Here is a 27,542-nt window from a genome sequence, read left to right on the forward strand (position 1 = left end):
GTGATGGGAGATCATGTCAAAACTTAGTAAAATCAAATAAAAACAAACAAATAAACAAACAAACAAGCAACAGTATAATGGACAACTATTTACTAGTTACAGTAAATGTAACACACAGTGTGAAGATAAATCAAGAGATTGGGACTAAACAGTTGTGTAGCATTAAGAAAAACACTTATCAGAGTCTGATTGGACAAAAAGGTTCAGTTTGCAGGGTGGCATAAAGAACGGACTATGGAGCATTGGAAAGAGATCACATGAGTCCAGACGTGCCCTGTTCCAGAGTTGCTTCAGTTGGTCAGGTGTAGGCTCAGCGATGTTATGTGCCCAAAATGGGATCAGCCGACTACCTGAATGTATGACCAGGTTTTTCCATCAATGGATTTTTTTCTCCCTGATGGCACGGGCATATTCCAAGATGATTCATCGAGCTCAAATTGTGAAAGAGTGGTTCAGGGAGTATGAGACAACATTTTCACACATGGGTTGGCCACCACACAGTCCAGACATTAACCCCATCGAGAATCTGTAGGATGTGCCGGAGAAGACTTTATGCAGTGGTCGGAGTCTTCTATCATTAATAAAATATCTTTGAGAGAACATAATCTGACTCTAAATGTGATGGGAATAAATGTTGTGAGATTGCATACGCTTATCAAAAATGATGCCGGTCCAATGATATTAGAGTGTGTGATTTTTTTTTTGGTGTGTGTGTATTTGAATGGTTTGCGTTGTTTTTCAGAGCTGCTAGATTAAACCAGAATCAAGTGGGACTGGGATGTTTTTCGGATGTGTTTTTTTTGGCAGACTGTTAGACTGATTTGAATTTGAATGCATGTGCTACAATGCAAATGCAGTACTATCTGGCTTATTTCTCATGATCTAAACCATTTCGATATGATAGTAATGATTCGAACAGGTGTGCTTGGCTGAATCCCACTGCTTCTGGCAGCAATGTGAAAGTCTGGCAAATGGACATTGCACAATGCCGGCTTCAATAAAACAGAGCAATGGTAGCTTTAATAACAAAACCGAACCCTGTCTGCTGCAGAGAACATGGATTCCTGCTTTAGTTTGGCTTCTTTAGACCCTTTGGACTCAGTGATAATGATCAGAACAGGTGTACCTGGTTGAAAGTTTGGGGAAATGGTTTTAAAATGATGGCTTTAATAACTCTTAGACAGATGTAAAGCTTCACATAAACATAAGTTAAAGCTTAGAGTTTACAACCCGCCAGGTTCCAGACCTGTTGTAAGGTGTTTATTTCCTTTGTGGATTTTAATTATTGCAGTAGCAAAGATTTATGCTTTGATCAAGTGATCTGATTTACTTTTATTTTTCCTTGTTTAATTCTGGTGAATAAGGCCTGAGATATTCATCTTTGCAATATCTGCAGCATGGTATTAAATGAGGTATTAAAGAATAAATAATGAAAGCTCAGTTCAACCTGGTCAATTACAATGGTTGTTCACACCATGGTGGCCTACCGGCGCTGATAACAGACGAGAAAAACCCACCCACATTTCCTCTTCAATCAAACATTTTTTGCATCTCAAGGGCCTGGAGGTACGCGTGACCTTTTTGACATGCACCCTCAGTGTGCTAAATGAACAAATGCTAATTAAAATGATGCGGTTAACAACGCAGCTGATCGGTAGCGCGACTCTAATCCGTATCATGCTGCTGCATGATTTGCCATGCAGTTCAAAGGCCACTGGGTATGACACTTCAAGCTGGGGGGTTGTTTAGCCCTTAGGACAAAGGGAGTATATCGTTGTTTACTTTCATTACATCTGTGCAGTGAGTCGATTTGACGCGATTCGGCGGTCCAGGACCTTTAATAAACAGCCAATATATTCCACTGGGATCCTTGGAGATCTCATGAGAAAGCAAGATGACAAGAAGACATGGGGAAGATGAAAGCCAGAGGACATGTTGGACAAGTGCATGTGTGTCCACACAGTCAGTCATCCGTAGGGATAACAAGCCATCAGCTAAAGAAGCATGGAGGAAAATTGAGAGAACGGAGAAGTGAAGTATGGGGAAGAACGCAAAGTAGAGACCACTCACTCTGAGGGATGTCGCTGACCACATGAGGAGAGGAGGGAAAAAAAGAGAAGTGAAGGAAACTGAAACGGAGGAGGGGTTTAGTAACTGATGATCCTGAATCCGTGTCTTCACGCGTGTATCATTAGGCATTATTAGAGCAAATTATATAGAGGGAAAGACAGATGCTGCTGCTGGCACATGCTTGCTTATGTGGCACAGCGTAAAAGTCACTGCTTACATACGATCCTGCTGCTGCTGCTGCTGCACGCTTCCTGGATCAGGGATAAATCTCACACACTCACTCACAAGCTCATAATGCAGTCATAATCGGAGACAGTGGCAAGCTGGAAGGAATCCTAACGCGCACACACAGATATTCATTAAGGGGGACACGACAGATAAATGCAGGCACTCCAAAAGGATATTGGAAGATTGCCAGGGAATTAAAGTGCCCGGGAAAAGGAGCGAGGGAACGTGTGGAAGGGGAGGAGGGGAAAATATGAAGGGAAGAAACGCAGAAGATGGGTGCATAGTGGACTGGGAATTGAGTAGAAATGAAATTCTGCCTCCTATGCATCGCAGACGTGAGCGTGCTCTCACTCAGCATTTTGTCACAACTGAACTTCTCAGTTCATATTCATTTTTTTCCCTACTTTTTTTTTTGTCTCCACTGACACACAACCTCTTCGTACCTTATGCTATACCTCTTCAGACAGTTATCTAGATATTTACCATCTGATGCACATTAACGCTTCATCATCTCTGCCTCTTCCCCAGTCTCTCCATCGCACTGTGTCTCCTCTCCCCTCCTCCACCTCCTCCTCCTCCTCCTTCTCCTCTCTCTCTCTCTCTCTCTCTCTGTCTCTCAGGCTCTCTTTCTCATTCTCCAACACCACCTGTTAGTGCAGACCTGTAAGCTTTGGAATCCACTCTTTTATGAGGGACTCATTTATACTCACGCAATCGGAGGTAAGTGAAGGAATTCCTCTAATTAGAGCAAAAACTTCCTCTGCTTGTCTTTGTAGAAAGTGTGCATTGCCATTTGTTCCATCATCCTTTCACCATCCTCACTTTTTCTTTTTTTTTATGTCTTCCTTGCTTTATTTGCATTTAGTTTTGTTATTAGAGACATCTCAAATATTAACCCTTTGTAACCGGGGTAACAGTTTAGTTTTGTTCCAATACAGAATAGTCGTCTCCTCCTCTCTGTAGTGTGCACATGTTAAGTGATAATGTACAAGTGTGTGCTAAGCTTTCCTCTCGTCCTGACTCCCTGTTCTTTATCCTATTCTTTACAACTTATTCACATGAACTATATATTTTCTTTTCAGTACTATTATATACTAATCCAAGTGCTGAAATCTGGAATCTGTAGCTTCCACTGAAAGGTGCACTTCACTGCTTTTCTTTTCCTCTTGCTCCTCTTCTACATCCCTTGCTTTTTCAACAGAGTCAGGAGAGCCATTCTCAACAGATAAAGAGAAGTAAGGGTGACAGAAAGAAGGATGACAGAGGGCGGACACGTGTGTCACTTGTGGCTTGTGCATCAATCAGACGGTTAGATACTTTAGAACGTAAAAGGGACGTCAGGTCTTTTAGTGGCACGCCGATATGTCATTGGAAGTGGACATATTGTTGGGGGAAGGCTGTAACGATTCTGGCGAAACAACATTATAGACACCATGGAAAAAAGGTGAGAGGATACAGTAGGTGTGAAGGTGCTGTAACTCAAGCAAGAATGGATGATGCACTGGGGTGACCCAACTGGGATAAACTTTTTCTGGGCTACATATTATCCATCTTAAGTGGTTCAAATTCCAACAGGTTCTTCATGCATATTCAAATTTCTTAAAAAAAAAAAAAGAAAATTGACCAAAACATGACCGTTGGACAGACATCATCAGTCTAGGCACAGAACTGAGCAACGCAAATTAAAATTATGTGCGCTGAACCAAATCAGTGGATAAAATGAAAAATGAAAGAGTATAGAACATATTCCCTGGATTACAGTGCGGTGTCGGTATATTACAGGATGATGCATTCAAGCCTAGGATGGATATGACTCGCAGTTTTGGCAAGCTTAGACATGCTGCTCAAATCACACAGGCATTCCGAGTGCTTTCTAATCCAGCTAGATTCCCCTGCACTGCCAACAATCATAATGAACACTGCTGACCACCTACTGTCATTACCACACACACACACACACACGCACACACACATACAACCACACACACACACACACATTTCCTTCATCTCTCGTACTCTCATGCTCAGCGATAGCCCTTCAACATCTTACTTCACCTCTTGCTGTGATACACTCTCAGCTACACTGATACTCAATCACACACACACACACACACACACACACACATAGACACACACTTATTTGACACAGCTAGAAGCTAGAGAGCAGTGGTGCTGACAGTTCCAAGCCCAAACCCCAGAAGGGTTACTGCAGTCAGCTCACACACACACACACACACACACATGCACACACTTGGCTGCATTGGGTGTGGGTTTGCTTTTTATGGCAGTGCATGACTTACACAGCTAGTCAGTGCAAGTCCTCTCAGTAAAAGAGGTTCTTTGGATGGATAAGAAATCTAGTTTTCTTTAAACTTTTTTAAAAGCTAAACCTGATGTTGTACATTCCCTTCTTTTTTCATATGAGATAATGTATATTAAATTAAAGAAGTGGGACGAAACGGGGGCGGCGTGGTGGCTCAGTGATTAGCACTGTCTCCTTGCACATCCAGGGTCCGGGTGCAATTTCCGGCTAGGTTAGATTGTGCATGGAGTTTGCGTGTTCTCCCCGTGCTTAGTGGGTTTCAGTCCAAAGACTGAAAAATTAGGCTATTTGCTGTTCCCAAATTGCCCCAAAGTGTGAGAATGAGTGTGTATGTGTGTGTGCCCTGCGATAGATTGGCACCCAGTCCAGGGTGTACCCTGCCATGTGCCCCAAGTCTTTTAGGATAGGCTCCAGGCCCTCGGTGACCCTGTATACAGGATAAAGCGGTATAGATGAAGAATGTGAGAAATGTTTTACGGTGACAGGCTGAAAAGTGCCTAAAATTTCAATTGAAAAAAATCTATGTAATTTATGTAACACCCTCAGGAGCAACCTCATCTCCCCCTCTCTGTTCCAGCCACTCAGCATTCAGCATCACCAGTGTACTAATCACCGGCCTGATCATCTGCCATCATCTGCACCTGTTTCTCACTGGTTCATTGTTTTTATGCTGAAGTGATTCATCTGTCACTATGTGGCTTAACAAACATTCCTCTGAAACCGGCCAGGTAGAGGGACAGGAGTGAAAACGAGAACCAAAAACCGGCTGAAAATGTGAGCCAAAAAAAGCCCTTAAAAAAGCCCGGAGAACTTTTCCTTACGATTACATTAAAAATACAAGAAAGTCTGCCTTTTATATGGAATATATCGAATACAATTATATAGAATACAATACAACAGGGCTTTTAAGGAAACTACTCCATTGCATTACTCTCCTGGAGTGGATTATTTTTCTCCAAAAGTGTCTTTTTCTTCTTCTTTCTTCCATATCATTGTTATAGTTGCAGTTATCGCTTGAATTATAACTATGCATTACTATTCAGTCGTATTCTTCTCTCTACATGTTACTGAGAATCTGAAAAGCACACAAATGTCCCCTGACCCTATCACCTTCCCCTGCAGGAAAACACCAGGTAATTGACTGTTACATCGTGCAAACACTGGAGTCTCCTTGGGTCCACAGTTTAGTCCTGTGAATAATTTACTAAAGACTTTCAGCTTTATGAATGCAACAGGCCTAAGGTGAAGTGCTTTTAAATAGAATTTTAAAGCTGCTGTTTGCAAAGTTTCCACTTTATGTCTAAATCATTCTTTTTTTTTTTTTTTTTTTAACATACCTTGAGAGAAAACATGATTCATAGCATTCCCATGCAGTCGATACGACCAGTGTGTTCAATTTAATCTTTAAAAAAAAATAAAAATTATAATGCACCCCACTCAGAACAGAGTTTATTTATTCTTAAGCGTTATTCCTGAGGTATTAAAGTTTTCAAAGAGGATGTTTTAAAGCTGAGTGTGATTAAGGGAAAGTGGAAGACATTAATATTTTCATTGCAGACGCTGCCTTAGAGGCAGAAATATTTTGTAAAAATCTCAAACAGCTCCTTTCATATTAAATGATTTAATTCTTAACTCATGGGTTTTCGAACCCCAGGTTTGTATTATATTCTGACGGTCTCTTCGGAAATCATCATACTGTCAATCAAGATCAACACAGCAGCACGGGGGGAAAAACGTTGTAATATGACATTTCAAAAAGGCATTAAAAATTTATAACAAACGTGTAACAATTATGATTGACAAGGATTCGCATTTTTGTTCCATTCCATTAGAATAAAAAACATTGAAATGAAAAAAAAAAAAAGAAAAAAGATAAATGATAGAGCGTGCTGCGAAATATTACATTAGGAGAACAAAAGTGCAGAGCTGTACAGGGCTGAGAGGACATTTAAAACTGGACATGTAACAGCATAATAATCCTGTGCTAGCTACTAATTTTGGCAGCATGTGTATTTCTATGTGTGTGTGTGTGTGTGTGTGTCATGATCTCATTAGCTGTGCATGTACAGAGCCTCTTAACTAACTGGTCTTACTTTTACGATGAGCTCCATGTCACAGCCACCAGATGTGACACCTGTCAAAGTAAGGACGCTGAATTTACAGACATGACGGACTGACAGTTGTGTATATGTGCTTGTGTTTGTGCATGTGTGTCTGTGTGTGTGTTTGTGTCTGCACCTAAGGCTAGTTGGGACTAATCTGGCTCACTATAAGTGAGGGTGTAAGGAAACAATCATTGTTAAATAAGCCTCCATTCATTTCTTTTCTACTGTAAATCCCAATTTCTTCCCTCATTAATTACATTATAAACCAGAATAACACCAGTGGCTGCGGTTTAGAAAACAGTACTTTGCTCTGCTAGTAATGCAGTTTTTTAAAAATTCATTTTCTTTGTAATTCTGCCTGTGGATGAAACACTGAACAGTTATACGACAGTTAATAAAATAAAGCCCTAATAAAAGCTTTTATGTTCCTTCTTTTCCCTCTCCACTAAATTATATCTTTAACAGTCAAATAGATCTTCCATTAAACCTTACTTTTTCCCTCTTCGCTTGGCTTACTGGCAATAAGCTATGTTGGCATTAGGATAAAGTCTAAATCTCTCTCTCTTTCTGTCTCTCAGTTTCTGTCTCTTAGAATACTTTTCTACTGGATATCCATGTCTTATCCTTCCCTATTTTGTTCTCGCTAACAGCTCACAATGCCTTCAGCGTAGATTTATTTTCTCTGGTTGCACTGAAGGTACAAAGATTAGCCTAAGCAGGCGAACGTTAATTACTGAGATATTGGCCGACGCTGCCTTAGTGTGCAGCTCACGTCCAGGCTTTTAGAACAGGTTGAAGGTTTTCACCAGAAATGTGACTTACGGCAACTAGATGCTGGCTGACCGTAGCATTCTGTATAAGGCGGGTCAAACATCAAATTTTTTTGAAGTCTTGAAGGTAGCACATAAAAAAAATACTGAAAATCTGAAAGGCCCTCTTTTTTTAAGTTAAAGTAACTTTTGGACAAGAAAAAGGATTTTTTACGAACTCACACATAAAGAAATGTAAAAATATATATAAGTGAAGTGGCGGCATGATGGCTTAGTGGTTAGCATTGTCGCCTTGAACCTTCAGGGTCCAGGTTCCATTCCCGCCTTAGGTCTGTGTGCAGGGAGTTTGCCTGTTCTCCCCATGCTTGGTGGGTTTCCTCCGGGTACTCCGGTTGCCTCCCATTGTTCAAAGACATGCAGATTAGGCTAATTGGTGCTCCAAAATTGCATGTAGTGTGTGCATTAGTGTGTGCATTTGTGTGTGGCCTACAATGGATTGGCACCCCATCCAAAGCCTCGTGCCCGAGGCTTCAGGCCCTCCGACATTGTACACAGGATAAAGCGGTAAAGACGATGAGTGAGTGAGAGATAAGTCAAGTTTATGAAGCTTGGTTGCTGAAGAAAGTATTTAAATAGATTTTATGTATTTAAATCATGAACAAGTCACATTAAATATATTTAAATATATAATACGCATTTCTCGGTTATATTTAGTACATTAAAAATTACATCATAATGTTTTTTCTGTTTTGTACTTGATGGCAAAATTTGCTTTTAAAGAAGTAACACTTAATCATAACACTAAATACAAAATGAAAAACATAATAAAATAAATGATACATTTTGCTATTATTATTATTATTATTATTATTATTATTTATTTATTTATATAATATTATTTTTTTTATATTTTTTATTATTATTATTATTATTATTATTAGTAGTAGTAGTAGTAGTAGTAGTAGTCACAGCGATATTAATAGCAGAAACGATAGTAGTAGAAACTACTGGTAATAATTGTAATAGTAGAACAGGTAGTTGTTGTCATAGTAACAGCTCAAGCAGCAGCAGTAGCCATCATATTAGAGGTAGAAATAATACTAGAAGTAGTCAAAATAGTAGTGGGGTCTCACTCACTCACTCACTTATCGTCTATACCGCTTTATCCTGTATACAGGGTTGCAGGGGGCCTGGAGCCAATCACATGAGACTTAGGGCACAAGGTGAGGTACACCCTGAATGGTGTGCCAATCCAATGCAGGGCTCACACACACACACACACTCATTCACACTACGGCCAATTTGGAAGCGCCAACTAGCCTAATCTGCATGTCTTTGGACTGTGGGAGGAAACCAGATTACCCAGAGAAAACAGGGGCAGAACATGCAAACCCACGCACACAGACCCAGAGGTGGGAATCGAACCAGGAACCTGAATGTGCAAGGCACTAGTGCTAACCACTAAGCCCCTATCGCGTCAGTAGAAGGGTCAGTCCCACAATTTGGTGCCTTTTGTGTCCCCAATACAAATCATGGTATTTATTGTGAAAAATGTTTTTTTTTTAAATTGCTTTCTTTTTGAATACTTTTGTTTTGTTAATTGAAAAGTGCAATATAATCAATAAAAAATGTTTCAATTTAAGCATTTTACATATCACTGTCCACCGTGTTATGTCTGACTGCTGTCTCTTTAAATAAAAAGTCATCTTATGTATTGACATCATTGTTTGCAGTCCACATAATCCTTTTAAAGGGAAAGCAACTGTAGAAGATGAGTGACTGAATACCTGTTAGTGTCCATTTTCCTATATTTATCTTATCAGTCAGTACACACTTGGGCCTTACTGTATGTTATGCAATAATTCACAAAAAAATATCTAATTATTTCTATTAATCATTGGTTTATGAACTTCATAAGTACAGTAGTTAAAGTCCACTCTGCTACAGTATGTCCATGTTCTGGATATAAAGTTACCCTTGAAAAAAAGCAGGCTAGTATAATGGTTAAATCAGACAAAGAATTTTATGCTTATTAAAACGATTATTTTGAAACTGGTCTGTTATGTAATATGTAATGCTACAGGCATGCAAATATCCTTATGTAATGTTATCAATTTATTAAGCTTTACATTTTGTTTTAGGAATATTGAATGGTTTTGTACATTAAAAAAGGCAGGTATGATAAACTTGCTCTTGTTTACCCATAAAATGCAGATCAACTTGCACTAAAACATGAACAATAACACTCCTGCTGACACACACATCATTTTATTTCATACTTCATGTATCACTCATTCTGCTGCTGTCATACCCACATACCATATCTGTACCCTTTTATACTCTTTTATATTGCACATTCTGCACAACCTGTATAATTTATACAGTTTATGTACAGTTGTTCTATTTAAAGTATTGCATTTTAACTTTGTAAATCTGTAAATGTGTAGATTGTACACTCATACAGTCTATACACTCATGGTACGTCTATAGCGCTTTATACAGGGCCACGGGGGGGGGGGGGGGGGCTTGGAGACTATCCCAGGAGACCTAAGGCGTGAGGCGGCGTACACCCTGGATAGGGTTCCAATCCATCGCAGGATACACACACATACATACTATGGGCAATTTGGGAACGCCAATTAGCCTAATCTGTATCTCAGGAAACCAGAGAACACAGAGGAAACCCGCAAAGCATGGGGAGAACATGCAAACTCCATGCACATGAACCCCAAGGCGGGAATCAAATGCCGACCCACTGTGCTGCCATAGGTTGTACAGGACTTTCGCACAGTACTGTATGAGTAGTAGCTGCACTAGTTGTAGTAGTAGTAGCAGTAGTTGTAGTCTCAGTCATGGTAGCAGCACCTCATGGGAAATAAATTCAGCTTTTGATCTCATTATTTTCTGTCTATCTTTTTTAGCTCTATGACGGTGCGTAAAGGAAAGAAACTCACCATCTCCATCCAGGAACACATGGCCATAGACGTCTGCCCGGGACCGATCCGACCAATCAGACAGATCTCTGCTTACTTCCCCCGTCTTTCCCCAACCGGCGAACCAATCTCCCCACATCCTGCTGCCTCTCCAGTGGCCCTCAGCCCTGGGCTCGGGGCATCTGGAGTGGGGAGCAGCACACTCCTCTCCCCCCTGCAGGCTGGAGCCAGGGGAGGTGGTGGAACACTGTCATTGTCCAGTAGTGTGGACACATCAGTGGACATTAACAGCTCTGACAGTGATGACTGCAGTAAGCGCTCCAGCCACCTGTTACTTCTAATCCTACTTATCTCATACACTTAGCTCTGTACAGTATATAGGAACATAAAAGCAATCTTTTAAATGGAATATTTAAAAATCAAGAGGGTTGTTTGTGCTAGAAAGTATGAAATGTTGTAATGCAATGAGGTTATATATGGCCAAAGTGAAAGGGGAATTTTAGCAGATAATGTTCTCTATAGGTGCTGAGATGCAGGCCAAAATCATATAGTATCATAAATAAAAAAAAAGGGGTATAAAAGGTCAATCCAATGTGGTTGAAAAATCGTTAAAATTGCAGGAGCATTACTGCATTCTGTTATGTTTCATGGGTGGTTGTGGTCTGAGTCATAATTGTCGAAACCAGATAGATACATAACTGGATTTATGTAGGCACAGGTGTGATGGTGCTGGAGTATTTCCCACACATTTGTTACACACATTCAGAAAGGTCCAGCATAATCAGTAAAGCTGCATTTTAATTGGCACCTTTATCGCGTGAACATTGCATAATGATAGATATGAAATGTATTTTAAAATCTGCTATGTTTTTTGTTTACATCTGCACTATTAGCAGTATACCCTGACATCTAGTAAACATTAAATGTGAATTATTTTCGAAAATAGAACTGCTAATCTTTGCTTGCCATGGTTTTTCGTAGTGTACAGATTACAATAAGGATGGATGACTGATGATCATTTTCAGGCCGGAGGTCCTTAAAGCTGATTGTTGTAGCTTGACAAATTGCACTGTGAATAGTTTAATCCATCAGAGTGTATTTTAATGTGATCATTTTCTCATTATGGTATAGCGGCTCTCGGGACATTAGAGTTCGAATTGCGGTATGAAAGAGCAACCAGCTCCCTTCACTGCACCATCCTCAGAGCCAAGGTTTGTCCTTTTCACACTGCTTTTTTCTTGTTGCTTTTATTAATATTATTATTTTATAAGGCTACATTATAAGAGATGTTCTACTGAGGTAATACTCATGCAGCTACGGTAGCTCAATGACTAAATGTCACTGATTTTGATTGCTTTGATATTCACCTAAAAATGCATTTTTTATTAAACAACATTTTTAAGAGGTTTTATTTAATTTGAACAAAAGACACCTGTGAGATAATTATCACTTTCTCTTCATCTAGCGTTTGAAGCCTATGGATTTTAACGGCTTAGCAGATCCATATGTTAAGATTCATCTCCTGCCTGGAGCGAGTAAGGTGAATCAGTTTAAACTGCAATACAGAGGCTGAATCATCACATTCATTATTTATGACTTCCTTATATTTATGTTTATGCATATTTTTATATGTACAATGATCGCCAAAAGCAATAAGACAATTTTGCCATGTACAGTATTATAATAATCCCAGGTGACTCCCAAGTAGCTTAAGACCATCTGGCTGAAGAGTTGTACTCACTAGAATCAGCCGGTTTAGTTAATTGATGGAATAAATATTATACAGTATGTGGCAGGACTTTGACTTTTTGAACCTGGGCTGTCTGCCTCTGCACAAAAATGCCTAAAATGCCAAAATTCTCAAGTGAACTGTGGACGTCTTTAGCAAATTTCTGTACCTGATCTTCAGGAAACAGTCAGGCAGACATGGATTGACGAGTGATACCAGAGTACTGATGATGTCTTTTTGATTCTGTGCCCTGCCAGATCCAGCAGGTTTTAAAGAATAAAGGACTTTATGCTAAATATTGATTAATGTATGGAATTTCATTGCATAAAATAACAAATTATTTTTATTATCTTAATGTTACATTAAAATTGTGCACGCCATCAAAATATTGAGTTTCACTTTTGTCGTAGTACTTTTGGCCACCACTATATATCTACCAAAATGATTAAAGGAAAAAGGTTTGTGTAAAACTAAGAAAGCAGAAATTCTCAAATATTATTTCCAACAATGAAAGTCATTATGAATATTATTATGATTATTATGATTATTATTGTTGTTCATTTAATTGTTTAATTTAAGAGCAATTTACAGTGCCACCATTGTGTCTAATAGATTTTTATTTTAATATTACTATTATTTTGACAATTTCAAATTGTTGCCAACAGTCATTTTGACCATTCCTATCTTTTTTAAAATCATTTACCGGTTATTTTTCTTTTTGTCCATTCAAGACTTTTGCACTTAATTTAACTTTGGCATTATACAGTATTTGAATTACTAAAGCAGCCCCTTCACTGTCTCTCATCAGGCTAATAAGTTGAAAACCAAAACCGTACGGAATTCTCTAAACCCAGTGTGGAATGAGACTCTAACATACATTGGAATCACGGAAGAAGACATGCACAGAAAGACCCTGAGGTAAAGTGTGTGTGTGTGTGTGTGTGTGTGTGTGTGTGTGTGTGTGTTCGTGCACTGTAGGTGTGTGTGGGTTTGAGAATTGAGCAGCCTATAGAAGTAAATTCTAAAAATCCTTCAGGGAGTATCTTTCTGCCACGAATCCACGTATGCCAGTCGCCCACACAACCTTCCCTGGGTACGTCTCTGTGGCAGCAATATTTCAGCCATTTCTCAGAGAATGCTGTGCACTTCTCAGTGTTTTGGGCAGATGTCTGTGTTTTTGCATGTGTCAACTGCTTAACTCTCAGAAGAAACTGTTTTTCTCAAGCCGTCTGCTAGTGACAGTGTGTGCTGTATGTAGCTCACTATATCCAAAATGAATATTTCCTGTGCGTTTAAGTCATCAGGAGACAAGACTAATAAATTCTTGTCTCTAATAGGCCCTTCTTGTCTCAGTGCGTATATGGGTTTAAACAGATTATAAGAAGGTACAGTAAAACATAGTAACTTATAGCTTAAATTAAAACATATTGACAACAGAAGCACAAGAAAAAGTCTCAAACATTACACAGATCTCCAAAAACCTAGGACATTTACTGTACAGGGAATGGGTAAAGCCTAGGGTGTTTATTTATTTATTTATTTATTAAAAAATTTATACATGTAAGATGCATCCCAATGTCATAGATGCCATGCCGGAGATCATTCAGAATCATGTACAGTCATATGGATTGAGGCAGTAAGCATGCTCTATTACTATTGCTTGTGTTTATGTACGTATTTGTTGAAGCGTCTGCCTAGATTTCGAATTAGATCTGGATTATGTGGTGGCCAACAAGTGTGAAATTTTTTTCTCGTGCTCCTGGAATTAATCTTTCACCATCAGGAAGAAAAAAAATGTATTGATGTGATAACCTGGTCATCCTGCACAGTCAAGTCGTCAGGTGACTTCATTTTATTGCCACATAACGATTGCATTTGGAGCGAGCATAAGTCCAATCTTTATGCTCGCTCCAAAGCAAACTGAATTTAACAATCCTTTGAATTCTCCTTGCAACATTTATGTGAAATGTTCTTACTGTACTTTACTAGCTATGATTTCTAAATATGTTTTCTTGGAGAATTTGTATTTTGGATTCTAATTGTTTCCAGTTTCTGGTGTTTCTGGTAAAATTTTTTAGATTTGGACAAGATATAACTCAATATATGTCCCCTTATATAGGCCTTTAAAGCATCCCACTTTATCCCTGCCATTGCTTTCCTTGTATTTGTTTGAAAGAAATGATCTATTTCTTGCCTCACATATTTAACATATTCCTCATTTTGTAACCATTTTTGACACAGTTACCATTTGGACAGGTCTCTTAAATGTTTTTTTTTATCTCCATATGCCAAACTGCATGGGCCGTGACCTAATATCCATACACAATCCTTTGTTTAGAAAAGCAACCCAACTAAGATTAAAAATACTCTATTGGTAAATATGTCTTAAAAATTGTCTTATAGAGACAGCATGCTTTATTATTGGTCTTCAGGTGCCTCCAGAAATCTAATCAATTTAACTCTTTTATACAATTATTTTACTTCTATTGTGTGTTTGGTCAGCAGCTGTGGCTGAGCTCTATCCCTGACTGGATCTAAGGTTCAGTTCCAGTCCCCTATTATATTCTCTCCTGGGAGAAAAACACATTAGTGAAAAATTGGAGGTTATCTCTATTTGGACCATAAATATTTACCAAATTCAGTTTTTCTGTTTGAAGAGATTACTGGAATAATCATATCTCAAATTACATTAGTAACTTGCAGAGGCGCTGAACTGTAAATAAGGGTCACAACTCGTCTAGCTTCTGACGTAAATGACGCTGCACATCCCACCTCGTACTAATCTTCATATTTTTTATCATTCAGTGGCAGGGTTTCCTGCCAGAAAACAATGTTGGAACCCATGGCTTTCAGCTTATTCATGACTTTCTTCATTATCTTTTATTTTTATAAACCCCTGCAGTTCTAGGGAAATATACAGTATCAATGTCTACCCTTTGAGTCATTTTAAATCAAACATTGTGAAATACCCTTACCAGAAATAACATGTCTTGGGAAGATTGGACCAATAAAACGCTTGGTGAACACAATAAAAGATAATAAAAAACTGACCCCATTCTCCCAACTAAATGGGCTTTCCCTTTACTTATGTTGCCTCCTGGTACTACTCTGGACAGGTCCATTGAATTAGTCATCTTACTGTACCCTTCTTTAATAAATAAATGGAAGAGGAAAATGGAGAGAAAAAAAAAACAGCAGGCACTCAGTCCTGCTCCATTGCTTCACCTATAAATAATATATAATGCATAAGTACAAACCACCGATCAACAGCCATACACGTAAAAGGGATATCATGAAAGGTATTAGGCTATAAAAGGTAATCGATCTCATATCAGCAGTAATGTAAACAAACACTAACATTTACTAAATTGTTCTCAGTTATTAAACTTGACTTGACCAGTCTCTCCTTTGGTCTTATTCATGAATTCTCGTCCATTTCTTCAACTTGGCAGCCTTCGTTAACCAACATTGTTCGCCTTTAATTTAGGAACTTCATTATTAAACTTCTCCAGGAAGCTTCTGTTTCTCTCCTCGGTCTGATGCAGTGTGCCCTTCGTGCCAGCATTAATGGGCAACGCAGGGGAGTCAGACTGAACACCTCTGGCGGCCAGTTTTCCAAAAAACAAACACACATCAGTACCTTTGGCTCCTTCTGGGTAATTCATAAGTCTCAACCTATTCAATCGAGACCTTATCCGTGTCAACAACTCTTTCTTCCAGAGTGTGATTTTCTCTCAAGAGCTTGAAACCTAGTTTGTAATCTGGTTTGTTCGTCTTCTAGTGATGACTCTAGTGCACTTAGCTTGTGTCATTCTTTCAGTACAGTCTGGCAAATCTTTCATAGTTTCCTCAAAAGCAGCTAAAATTCCATCAAGTCTAGCTAAGAACCCACTGACTTTAGCATTGGCTAGCTCGCCTCTAATTTGCCTTTCATGGGCTTCCATGCTAATGTTTGCTTCCTCTGTTTTAGCCCTGTGCTTTGTGCCTCAAATTAGTTAACTTTGATTGTGTCACTATTGTCACTCTGTCCTTTCTTGTTTGACAAGTAATTGACATTAATGCACCAAGAAAACGATTAACGTACAGATTACTAAGAAAGGTCTGTTAGATATAACAGGATTTATACCAATTTGAAGTGGAGCAGGACTGGACTTGTAATGACTTTCTAGTTTGCAGTCATTACAGAAAATCTCCTGCTGTGATTTCTACTGTCAATTTTTTTTACAATACAACTTCACTAAGAGACCAAGTTGACATGTCTCTCGACATGGTTGTACTGCAGTAATTATTTAATCATAGGCTCTTAACTGGAAGCATTTGCTTATTTATAGTGAAATATTGCTTTTTTTTTTGGCTGGGCAGTATATGGTATTACAGAAACCTTGATCATGAAGGACTGTAAATTGAATTGTGTTTTTTTTTTTGCAATATTTTTGTTGTATTTGTAAAATATAATAGACTCAAGGTCCAGAGCTGTGCAACAGTAAACCTTATTCACCTTATTTGATGAATTCCAACAATGCTGTAACCTGGGAGCAAAGTCGGCTGCCCTGTCTCGGAGAAGACATGCTCTTCTCTCCTCTGTTAATCACAGTGACACTAACAAATCATTAGAATCTGTGATCTTACAGTATATCTATTTTCCTCTATTTTTTTTAAAAATAAAAATGTCTGGCTTCACGTGTCTCTGAGGTAGCACATAATAGCCTTCACTCTCTCCAGTTAATAGCTGTCATTAGCTATGATAGGGAAGAGCTGGCTCGTGGGTGGGAATATCCAGTGACTGTAAAAACTGAAGGGTTCACAAACACACAGGTCTGAGCATGTTAAGGAAAAAGAGTGTATATATTACAGATATACTGGACAGGACCAATCTCCCAATGTGTGTGTGTCTACTGTATATATATATATATGAGTTACCAGCCTCAAAAATTAACTATATATATATATATATATATATATATATATATATATATATATATATATATATATATATAATTTATTATATATTTGTAGTCAGCCAAAATTTATACACATTTCAGGGTTAAAAATAGTATGGTGTATATTATATTAATATAATAGTAATAATTGTATCATTTTACTATCATAATATTATCATATATAGCAATATATAACAGAGCAATACATTTGTTATTCAAATATTTTAACAAGTTTTTCTTTTCCTGAAGTGTGTATACTTTTTTGTCTGCCTCTGTATATATGTATGTATGTATGTATGCATGTACACTACCATTCAAAAGTTTGGGGTCACTTGCAAATTTCTTAGTTTTTGTTTAGTGATTTATTTTCTACATTCTACAACAAAACTTTAAAATAACACATATGAAATTAGGTAATTACATAACAACAAAAACAACAGTTAGTTGTTATTTTAAGACACAGAGGTCAGCCTATCTGCAATATTTCTTGCAAGAACAGTACATTGTCAAGTGCATTTGCAAAATCCGTCAAGCACCATAATGAAACTGGCTCTCATGAAGGCCATCCCAGGAGGGCGAGACTAAAACCTACCTCTGCCACAGACGAGAAGTTCATTTAGAGTTATCAGCCTGAAAAATGACCAATTAACAGCACCTCAGATTAGAGGTGTTATGAAGTCTTTACAGAGCATAAGTAGCAGACACATCTTACTATAAACTGTTCAAAGAAGATCAATGCATTTTTGGACGCCTTCAGCATTCCTTTACAATGTAGAAAGAAATAAAAATCTGGAACCATCATGGAGTTAGAAAGTGTTCTAATACTTTTGAACGGTAGTGTATATACAGTACTAATCAAAGAAAAGTACCAGCTGTTCTGGAATAAATCTGCAAATCCCATCATGTACCATTACAGAACAGCTGAGAAATTAATTTTGAGTTAAAAGGCTTCAGAAATCACCAATTAACAGCACCACAGATTAGATCCGTTATGAAGGCTTTACAGGCCATAAGTAGCTGTTCAAAATCAACTGTTCAAGGAAAATTGTTGCCTATTTTGGATGCCTTCAGTGTTGTTTTACAGTGTAGAAAAAAATTTAAAAAAGGGAAAGACCGTGGAAGGTCTGTCCAAACTTTTAACTTATACACTACTAGTTAAAAGTTAATAAATTGTTGATTTTTGAGGTTGGTAACTCTAAAGGAACAGCAGTCTTGGTCTTCATGAGAGCCACCTATACACGATACACCTCTCCCTCGCCACTCATTATACTGTAGTCTCTTCCCCAGCTGAAGAGAAAGCAATCAATATCTTTTTTGCATTTTTTTTCCCTCATCATCTGTTTCACATGCATCTCACACATTTCTTGATAGAATTTTACCTCAGGCATAGTCAGTGGGTCTGCCCTTTATTTACCCACTCTTTTGGACAGACTGCCACCCACAGATAACACATCATCCAGCAGGATAAGCTACTTGCTGGAATTCGGTCATAAACAAATAAATGAAATTGCACAAGGTTCTAAATCTTTCTTGGATGAATATTTGGCACTAACACCACTCGTACATCTTTCCTCTCAAAATATTAATTACCATTTTAAATTGGAGATTGGTTTCAATAAAGTGCATTAAATTGTTATAATTGTTTAACATGATCTGCTTATTCAATTATAGATCCTATATAATTACATTTTTGGCTTGTAATAAATGTTTTGGACATTTTTTTGGACATTTGCACATGAGATGCTTCTTTTCTGAGATGCAACAGGTTGCAAAGTGTTTATTTGAATTACACTAGTGCACTTTTTTCAGTGCCTGGGAAAAATGATTTGCCTATAATAAATGAAAACATCAGTTATAAGCTGCATTTTGTATTGAGTCAGGTGATCTTTGTCCAATATTAAAATTAGTTTGATTATGGCAAACATTTAAGTGTGAAAAGTGTTATAAACTACAATATTTCTCTGAGATAGCATTAGAAATCAAACAAACATTTACATTAAATTACTTACATTAAATTAGTCATCATATGTCATATAATATAATACATTATTCAGTGGGAATGTCAGAGGTTTTGCTCGTTCTGAAAGTGCAGAAGTCACTGTGTGGTTAGGCTTTCTCTCCCTTTAAAACCATAAAAACTTAAGCGGTACAGATTTGTGCACACAACACAAATCACCAAACTGTACATTTGGGTTTTCAAATATGTCAGGTAGAATGAAAGTTATCATTACTTTTATAATGTGTAAATTTTACCACTACTGGAATATGGGAATTACATTCGACCAAAGCATGTTATAAGTGTCTCACCTTGGTGAAAAAGTAATCATATAATGGTGTGATCATATAATGGTGTGATGGTGTGATCATATAATGGTGTGATCATATAACAAATGATAAAAATCATTGCTAAATACAACAGGCGGCACAGTGATGTAGTGGTTAGCACTGTCACCTTGCACCTCCAGGTTCCGGGTTCGATTCCCGGCCAGGTTCGATTCCCATCTCTGCGTGCATGGAGTTAGCATGTTCGCCCCGTGCTTGGTGGGTTTCCTCCGAGTACTCTGGTTTCCACCTACAGTCCAAAGACATGTAGGTTAGGCTAATTGGCGTTCTCAAATGGCCCATAGTGTGTGAATGAGCATGTGAGTGTGTGTATGTGTGTGTGTGCCCTGCAATGGATTGGCTGAAAAAAATGTCACTCTATACTGGAGATAAATTTATAAAAAAAAACAACTACAAATTAAATAATGTTTAAATTGCTCTGACTTTTAAGGGTTACTATTAACTTATAGAAGTATATTAAAATAAACTGTACTTTTTCAATAGATTGAGGTTTACTCTGTGAAAATGACCCATATGCCCAAATCTCACACCTGAATCCGAAGATTGGCAATGCTAATTTATCTTTTCCTTTTCCAGTTTCCGTTTTTTTAAAAATAGGTGATGAGCGTGCTAGAGGAGAGCATAAAGAAAGCATAAAGCTGTTTATCTCTGAGACTGAAGCGCTGAGCCTGAGTCGGAGCTCCACTCAGGCACGAGTGCAGGATTTGAAATAAGAAAGCTGTCAAGGCTGCAAATATCATTCTAATCCCAGTCATAAATATACATTTCTGTCAGGAGCATTTCATTCAGACCTTATTTTTAGCTCTTTCTGTTCGGCTAATCTCTCACTTTCCTCTCGTTCCGCAACTTCCTTTATTAACATCGCCCTCTTTTTTCTTCTTTTTAACTCATCTCTCTTTCTCCTCACTTTCTCTGGTCCATTGTCTCTCTCTCATTATGTTTCTCAGGTTATCAGTGTGTGATGAGGACAAACTGACTCATAATGAATTTATTGGGGAGTCACGGGTGGCTCTAAGGCGTGTGAAACCAGACCAGACGAAACGTTTCTACACCTGCTTAGAGCATCCACCACCTGTAAGCACAGCACAGTACACACACACACACACACACATGGTCCCATACACAGACAAGCACTTTGAAACCCCTCCTGGAAAAAGTGTGATAAACATTTCAAGGAGTGTTTCTACCCTCTAACTCTTTCTATCTTTCTTTCAGCTTCCCTCTCCAACGGCAACGGGCGCAGCACTGAGAGGGATCTCCTGTTATCTCAGAGAGGTACTCAACCTCAACGTTCTCTCTTTCTTTTTTATTTGCCTATCCCATTTCTCTCTCTCTCTCTCTCTCTCTCTCTCTCTCTCTCTCACACACACACACACCCTCGTTCACTATCATTAAATCCATCTGTATCCAGCACTGACATTTCAGAGCTGGAATACATATCAGGCTTAAATAAACCAATTACTGTCTGCATATTCAATGCACTCATCATCGCTCTTCAGGGTTTTCACATTGGGATCAAAGTGAATTAGCACACTGAACGCTGCGTACATTGTAATATGTGAGAAGGAGAATAAAATCTGTTTATCATCATCTTATTTCCTAAAATACTTATCAAAAAAAAAAAGCGATTTCTAGACAATTCAATGAACTGGATAACTAAAAAAACATTCATGTGCATAATAATGTTAAGAGAAATATTAAGGGTGTGATGATCCTTATTTTAGACAAAACAATGCAAAACTCAAAACACAGCATACAACTCTAGTCATAACATTAATATCAAAGCCAGGTGAACTAAACAACATTCATCACCTTTTCACCATTCATAAAACACAAAAAATTCAATAATGGCCATGATACATATAAAGGCACAGAACACCCACTGCACCACCACATGCTATGCAGAGGCTCCAGCAGGCAAAGAGCCCAAGGCTGCCCAGATCCCAATCTAATTGAACATCCATGGGATGCCCCAGGACAAACAAGCCTGATCCATGGAAAAACAACAACAAACAAACAAAACACAGCACCCAAAGGATCCACTGTCAATAGCTTGGGGCCAGACATCACAGTACAACCCCGGAGGTCTTGTAAATGGCTGTTTAAAATGATGCTATAAAGTGACTCAGATGTTACACAACACTGTAACATTAACTACAAAGAAAAATATGATACGTCATTCTTCCACGCCACCAGCATTTCCACAGTAAAAGAATTTTCGGGGTTGTCTATTAACTTCCAGCTGTGAAAGAAATTCAAGTTCTCTTTCCCGAGAGCTCTTACATGACCCGGGGAGTATGCAATGTTTTTCGACACTGGTATAAGTTTTCAGCAGCTTTCCTTTTTTTATTCTATCCAACACTTGGATCGTAAGTTTTCGCAGCCACATCATGGATTACTCCACTAATTTTCTCTTTGGTTATTTGCTTTCTTTACAGCCGTATGAAATATCACAGTAAAGAGAGGTACCATCCAGCGTCAGAATAGAATGATGATAATGATAAGGGGAAGGTGCAAGAAACAAAAAAAATCTTGGGATTCTTGGGTGAAGAAAAGCAATATGAGAGTAGGAGAAAAAGTGATATATAACCTAATTTCCTCCTTTCTGTACCTCTGATAAAGTGATAAACACTGCTGATAAGAGAAGAACCTTATGACCTAGCTCAAAGATTGGAAATTACAGTGCAGACGGACAAAATGACATCAACATCAAAGAGCACAGAGATCAGAGGTCAAAATGAGACAAAAAAAGAAGAATATCTATTTTCTCTCTGTCTATTTTCTCTCTTATAATCTTTACATTATTGTCTTAAAAGCTTTCAAAGAACATCTACATTTTCAACCTCTAAAGCATCGAGTTATATTTTGACCTATTGCAAAACTTCTGAGAAACAGTTGGATGAGAATTCCACAAGAGAAAGAAAGAAAAGAGATGGAATAAGACATTCATAGAGAGAGAGAGAGAGAGAGAGAGAGAGTGACAGGCAGCAAGAGATAAACAGACAGACATACAAGGACAGAAATAGACACAGGGATGAAGGCAAAGTGAGACAGACAGACAGACAGACAGAGTGAGGCAGGAAGAGAGAGGGGGGGGGCAAAGACAGAGACAGAGAAAGGTAGAGTGAGACAGACAGACAAAGAACCAAACAAATAGACAGCTAAAATGAAGCAGAGAGACAAAGAGGTAAACCAAGAAAGAGAAGACACAAAAAGATACAGAAAAAAGACAAAGAATGATATAAGAAAAAAATACAGACAGACAAAAAAAAGAGAGGTAGACAGACAAAGACACAGAGAGACGTAGAGAGAGGTATGCAAAATAAAGCAGATAGACAAAGGGTAGGGCAGAAAGACAATATAGGGGTAAAACAACAGGCATAAACTAATACAGACAGACAGAACAAAAAGAGAGAAAGAAAGACAAGTGGAAACAGACAGCCGGAGACAGAAGGAGGTAGAGTGAGACAGACAGACAAAAAACTGATGATCAGACAGAGAGAGAGGGGAGGTGGCTGAGACGGAGACACAGACAGACGGAATCACACACACACACACACACACACACACACACACACACACACACACACACACACACACACACACATTATTTGAGGGAGAGAAAAATTGAGAGAGAGAGAGCGAGAGAGATAGAGAGAAAACAAGTATAGACAGTGGGACAGAAAGAGAGATAAACAGAGACAGGCAGTCAGACGAAGAAACGGATAGACAGAGACAGTGATAGGAAGAGTAAGACAGACATGCGGACAGACAGTGAGTAAAGCGAAGAGAGACAAAAAAGGTAGACACTGAGAGATGGGGCTGCGACAGAGAGAGAGAGAGAGAGAAAATAGAGAGAGAGATAGAGAGAGAGAGAGAGAGAGATAGAGAGAGAGAGATAGAGAGAGAGAGTAGGGGGGGGGTGATGTGGGCAAAAGGTATTGGATGACAGGCAGAAACAAATGAAAAAGATGTGAATGTAAAAAGATCATCATCAGACACCTCGTTCTCAAAGAAGATGAAAAACGGACGTGACGAGAACAAAGTTACACCACTCCGCGGGAGAAGAAAACAAGTGAGAGTGACACTGAGGGAGAGTGAGAGGTGGAGTGAATATGTAAAGTGGAGACAGAAAATGGCAGAGAAAGTTGGCAGAGATAAGTAATTAGAGAGAGCACACTTGTCAGTAAATATGGAGAGAAGAGACGAAGTAGGAGAGGAGACTTGGTGGAGAGGAGGTAGTAGGAGGATGTTTCACATGGCCACAGGAGAAGATTGAAACTGAGCAGTGTTGGTGTTTATTAAAAAATCTTGATTTGGCTCCTAGTTCACACTTAGAATCTGATAGGCACTGATGACTGATCCTGTGCCATCTGTGTGCTAATCACATACATCTGAATATGAAAGATATCTCTCTCGCGCTCGCTCTCACCATGTGTGTGTGCCCTCACACCTGTTTACCAGCTCGTTACACCTCCTCATTATCATTAGCGAATTGAAGGTCATTAGTCTTTTGCAAAGAGTCAAGATTTATTTAGATGTATCTAATGAGACATTCAATGAAACAATGACACATCTGCAGTGCAGAAATGCTGTAAAGTTAAGAAGATTTTTTTTTTGTTTTAAAAATGAATTTTGATAATCGAGATACACTTTATGGCCAAGAGTTTGTGGACACCTAATCATCATATCATCATATCCATATGTACTGTACGTACCTTTAATATCGTTGCCACAAAGTTCAATCTTTGTATGCTGGGGAGATCCTTCACTGGACAAATGCATTCGAGCCTGACTGGGTAAATCCCTATAGAGCTGAGATCCAAACACTAATGGAAAGCCTTTTAAAAAGAGTTGAAGTTATCATGAAAGGAAGGGCGGGATACATCTGGAATAGGATGTTGTCAGAAAGCAAATGTCAATGTATTGACATCCTATATTCTATATTTTAGCATAAATATTAGTGAATTTATTTGACATTTCTTCAATCTCGTTTATGTGATTAATCAGAGAATACTGGGTTTGATTTTTTGGTTTAGATGATTTTTTTATGCTTGAATGATTCATAGGTCACTGTGTGGCTTAACAACAACAACAACAACAACAACAAGAGGACATTCCCCTGAAACTGGTCAGGTACAGGAAATGGACTGAAAATGAAAGTCAAAAACTTGCTAAAAATGAGAGGCAAAAAAGGCCTTCGGGCAGCCTCAGGCGGCAGGAACTATTTCTCAACATTGGCACCAGCAAGATTATATTTCATAGTACACATGAGAACTGCTCGTCTGTATGCTCCCTTTAATTCAATTTAAAAAACTTAACTTATCCCATGAGATAAAAGGCAATTTAAGGCATGCAGAGTAGTCAGGAAAAAAAATCAGTGCAAATACAAAATAAAATACAACTGTTGGAATGATGGTAAATGGAATTAGTCAGTTAGTGCAAAAAAAACTGTGAGTAAACATCTGTATAAAATGTCAATAAAAATAAACCATATAAACCGTACAAAAAAGAGACTGCTTAATAGGCAAAACAAAAGAAGTGGTAAAAGAAAGAGAAATAGATGGATGCATATTTTAATAAATTAAACTTAAGTTGTGCAGTATGTAAACATTGGTATAGCAGCAGCATTAAAGTTATTGTCACAGCAGAGTCTAGATCTCTATATAAATGTTTTTCAGATATTGTGAGTTTAAGAGTCCATTAGTCTATTTGAAGGAGTGTGGGTTATAATGTGTGAGTTGATGGGAGTGGAGGGAGGGACAGACAAGGATAGCTGTGAGTTGAGAAGTTAAATTGCCCTGGGAACAAAGGTTGCTGTCCTCCTCTGAATCTTTCAGTAGAGGCATTGTAGCCGTCGTCCTGATGGGATCCACCCAAATGCAGGAAATAGGACATAAGATCCTGCCAGCTGACCTCAATGTCTGCTGCTCACAGAGGGTAGAGAGGGCTCTCCGGTTCTACAGACAAGTTCTATTTTGAAGACAAATTGGAATAAAACCAACATATGAGAGAGAAAGTGAGTACAATTTCAATGGAGGCATAGTAGAGTGTTTGAAGGATGGCCCTGCTGACTCCAAACAAGTTTAGCTTCCTCAGAAGATACAGTAGTGCCGCTGTTGGCATTTTCTAGAGGATCTCCTCTGTGTTGGAGCTAGCTAGCTCATCAAAGATGGTGCCCAGATACTGGTACTCCTCAACGAACTTCACTGATCTTTTGGAAAACATCACCACCATCTTGGTCTTGACCAAGTTCATTTGCAAACCGGACCTGTTGAACCATTGCTTGAATTCTTGCAGTGCTGAACCATGAGAGAGAGACTAGAACCGTGTTGTCGGCCAATTTGACCAGGTGACAGTTTGGCTGGGAGGCTACTGTATGTGGTCATCAGTATAGTGGATAAAAAGGTGCGGTAAGGGGATACAGCTGTGGGGAGCCAGTTGAGGTGTGAAGGAGACCAGAAAAGGTGTCATTGACCAAAACTCTCTGTGTTCAGTTGGTGAGAAAATCGATTATCCACAGGATGAGCTGGTTGTTAAGGTGGAAATGGCTGGAGAGTTTCATGCCAGAAAATAGGGCTGCAAAGTGTTAAATGCTGAAGATCTGCAAACGGAAGTCTGAGGTATTGGGGAGTTCCAGGTGTTTATAATGAGTATTGTACATGAGGCATTGTCGATTCCCCTGCCGGTGCAACATGCAAACTGGATAGGGTCCATCAGTGATTAATGATGTGAATCTTGATGACTCTCCCCATTACCTTCATCACCAAAGAGGTGAGAGGTGGGGGGTCATTCAGGGCTAAATTGGTACCACCTTACTTTGGATGTTTGCACAGCTTGGGGACTGTGCTGCAGGAACAGAAGCTGAAACATGCCCCCAAGCTGTTGAGCACAGTACCCCAGGGTCTGTCCACTGATGGCATCTGGCCCTGGTGCTGTATTTATTTAGTTTTCATTTGTTTTTAAGGGCTCTCACCATATCCTTTGTGTTAAAGGTTAGGGCAGAGTGACTTGGTTCGAGTGAAAAAATTCTTTGAGCTAAGTGCTGTTATCTGTCTCAAATCTGAAATAGAAGGAGTTAAGGTTTTCAGGGAGAGTTGCTGGATTATAACCTGCAACCTGGATGGTTTTGCTGGTGGAGGGAGCAGTATTCATGGCTGCCATATTCTTGTGGCCCTGCCAGGCAAAGCGAAGGTTACCTTCAGCACAGCATTGCTCTATTTTGTTCTTATATTTCAGCTTGGCAGTTTTAATGGCACACTTGACCTCCCTATTAACCTCCTTATTTCCTTCTTTTTATTTTCAGGAGCTTAACATACAGTATGTTCAGTTGCTCATTTCTATTGTACAGTAAGTCACATACATACAAACACTTAAGTTACAAACTTTTGAAGAATGTTTGCGTATGGTAAATTGTGAGAGTAAGACCACATGTCCAACATACATGTCGTGTGTGTGAGAATGAAGCGAGGTAAAAAGATGGCAAATAATGCCCGTTCCTTTAGCAGGACCATTCAACCATTGGCACGGCTCTTAAGAACACTGTACTGTTCATATGTTTGGGACTTATTTGCCTGCTAGCACACAAGATATATCAGCCTACCTATAGAGTATTTTCTTATATGAAGTCACGTTAGGAGGTATCATTTTGATCAGTGAGAACACAATTGTTCCAGGCATGGGAACCGTGCCTTGAAGAGGTGGTCTTGGGAACAGTACAGCATACATGGGATCGAATCAGATATGAAAGGCAATCCTACATGAGCATCTCATTGGTGCCATCTGTCTCCTCTGAATCTCTATGTGCATGTAGCACACCTTCATTTCATCCTCTGACCTACACAGTCATTGCTGAAAAAGTAGGAAGGCATGCGAGAGTGTTTCTTATGAAATAGTTTTTCTGAAATATTAATAATATTAAGCATAGCATGAAAGTTCACTTCCTTGTACTCTTCTTCACTTCTGTTTAATGGTGACTCACAAACTATGTCAGTGCATACTGCTATCCGCTACATCGAAGAGTATAAATACACAAGTGTAACTAAGACCAGAGAACAAAAACAATGTGAACACTGGCCAGCGTGGGAGTGGTGGTGGAGGT

The 27,542-nt window shown here is 38.7% G+C and overlaps 1 protein-coding gene across 1 annotated transcript in view; it reads left to right on the forward strand.

Annotated features, from left to right (window-relative positions):
• The first annotated feature begins 2,939 nt into the window (after nt 1-2,939).
• The window catches only part of doc2a (double C2-like domains, alpha), a 36,684-nt gene continuing 12,081 nt past the window's right edge, over nt 2,940-27,542 (forward strand). Inside the window, exons 1-7 of the mRNA XM_053515060.1 lie at nt 2,940-3,018; nt 10,418-10,740; nt 11,561-11,640; nt 11,895-11,969; nt 12,967-13,076; nt 20,389-20,515; nt 20,657-20,716. Coding sequence (XP_053371035.1) covers nt 10,422-10,740; nt 11,561-11,640; nt 11,895-11,969; nt 12,967-13,076; nt 20,389-20,515; nt 20,657-20,716 — 771 coding nt within the window. The 5' untranslated portion in view covers nt 2,940-3,018; nt 10,418-10,421. The remainder of the gene's footprint in view (nt 3,019-10,417; nt 10,741-11,560; nt 11,641-11,894; nt 11,970-12,966; nt 13,077-20,388; nt 20,516-20,656; nt 20,717-27,542) is intronic.

The sequence above is a fragment of the Clarias gariepinus genome, chromosome 16 (assembly GCF_024256425.1).
Source record: "Clarias gariepinus isolate MV-2021 ecotype Netherlands chromosome 16, CGAR_prim_01v2, whole genome shotgun sequence".
NCBI lineage: Eukaryota > Metazoa > Chordata > Actinopteri > Siluriformes > Clariidae > Clarias > Clarias gariepinus.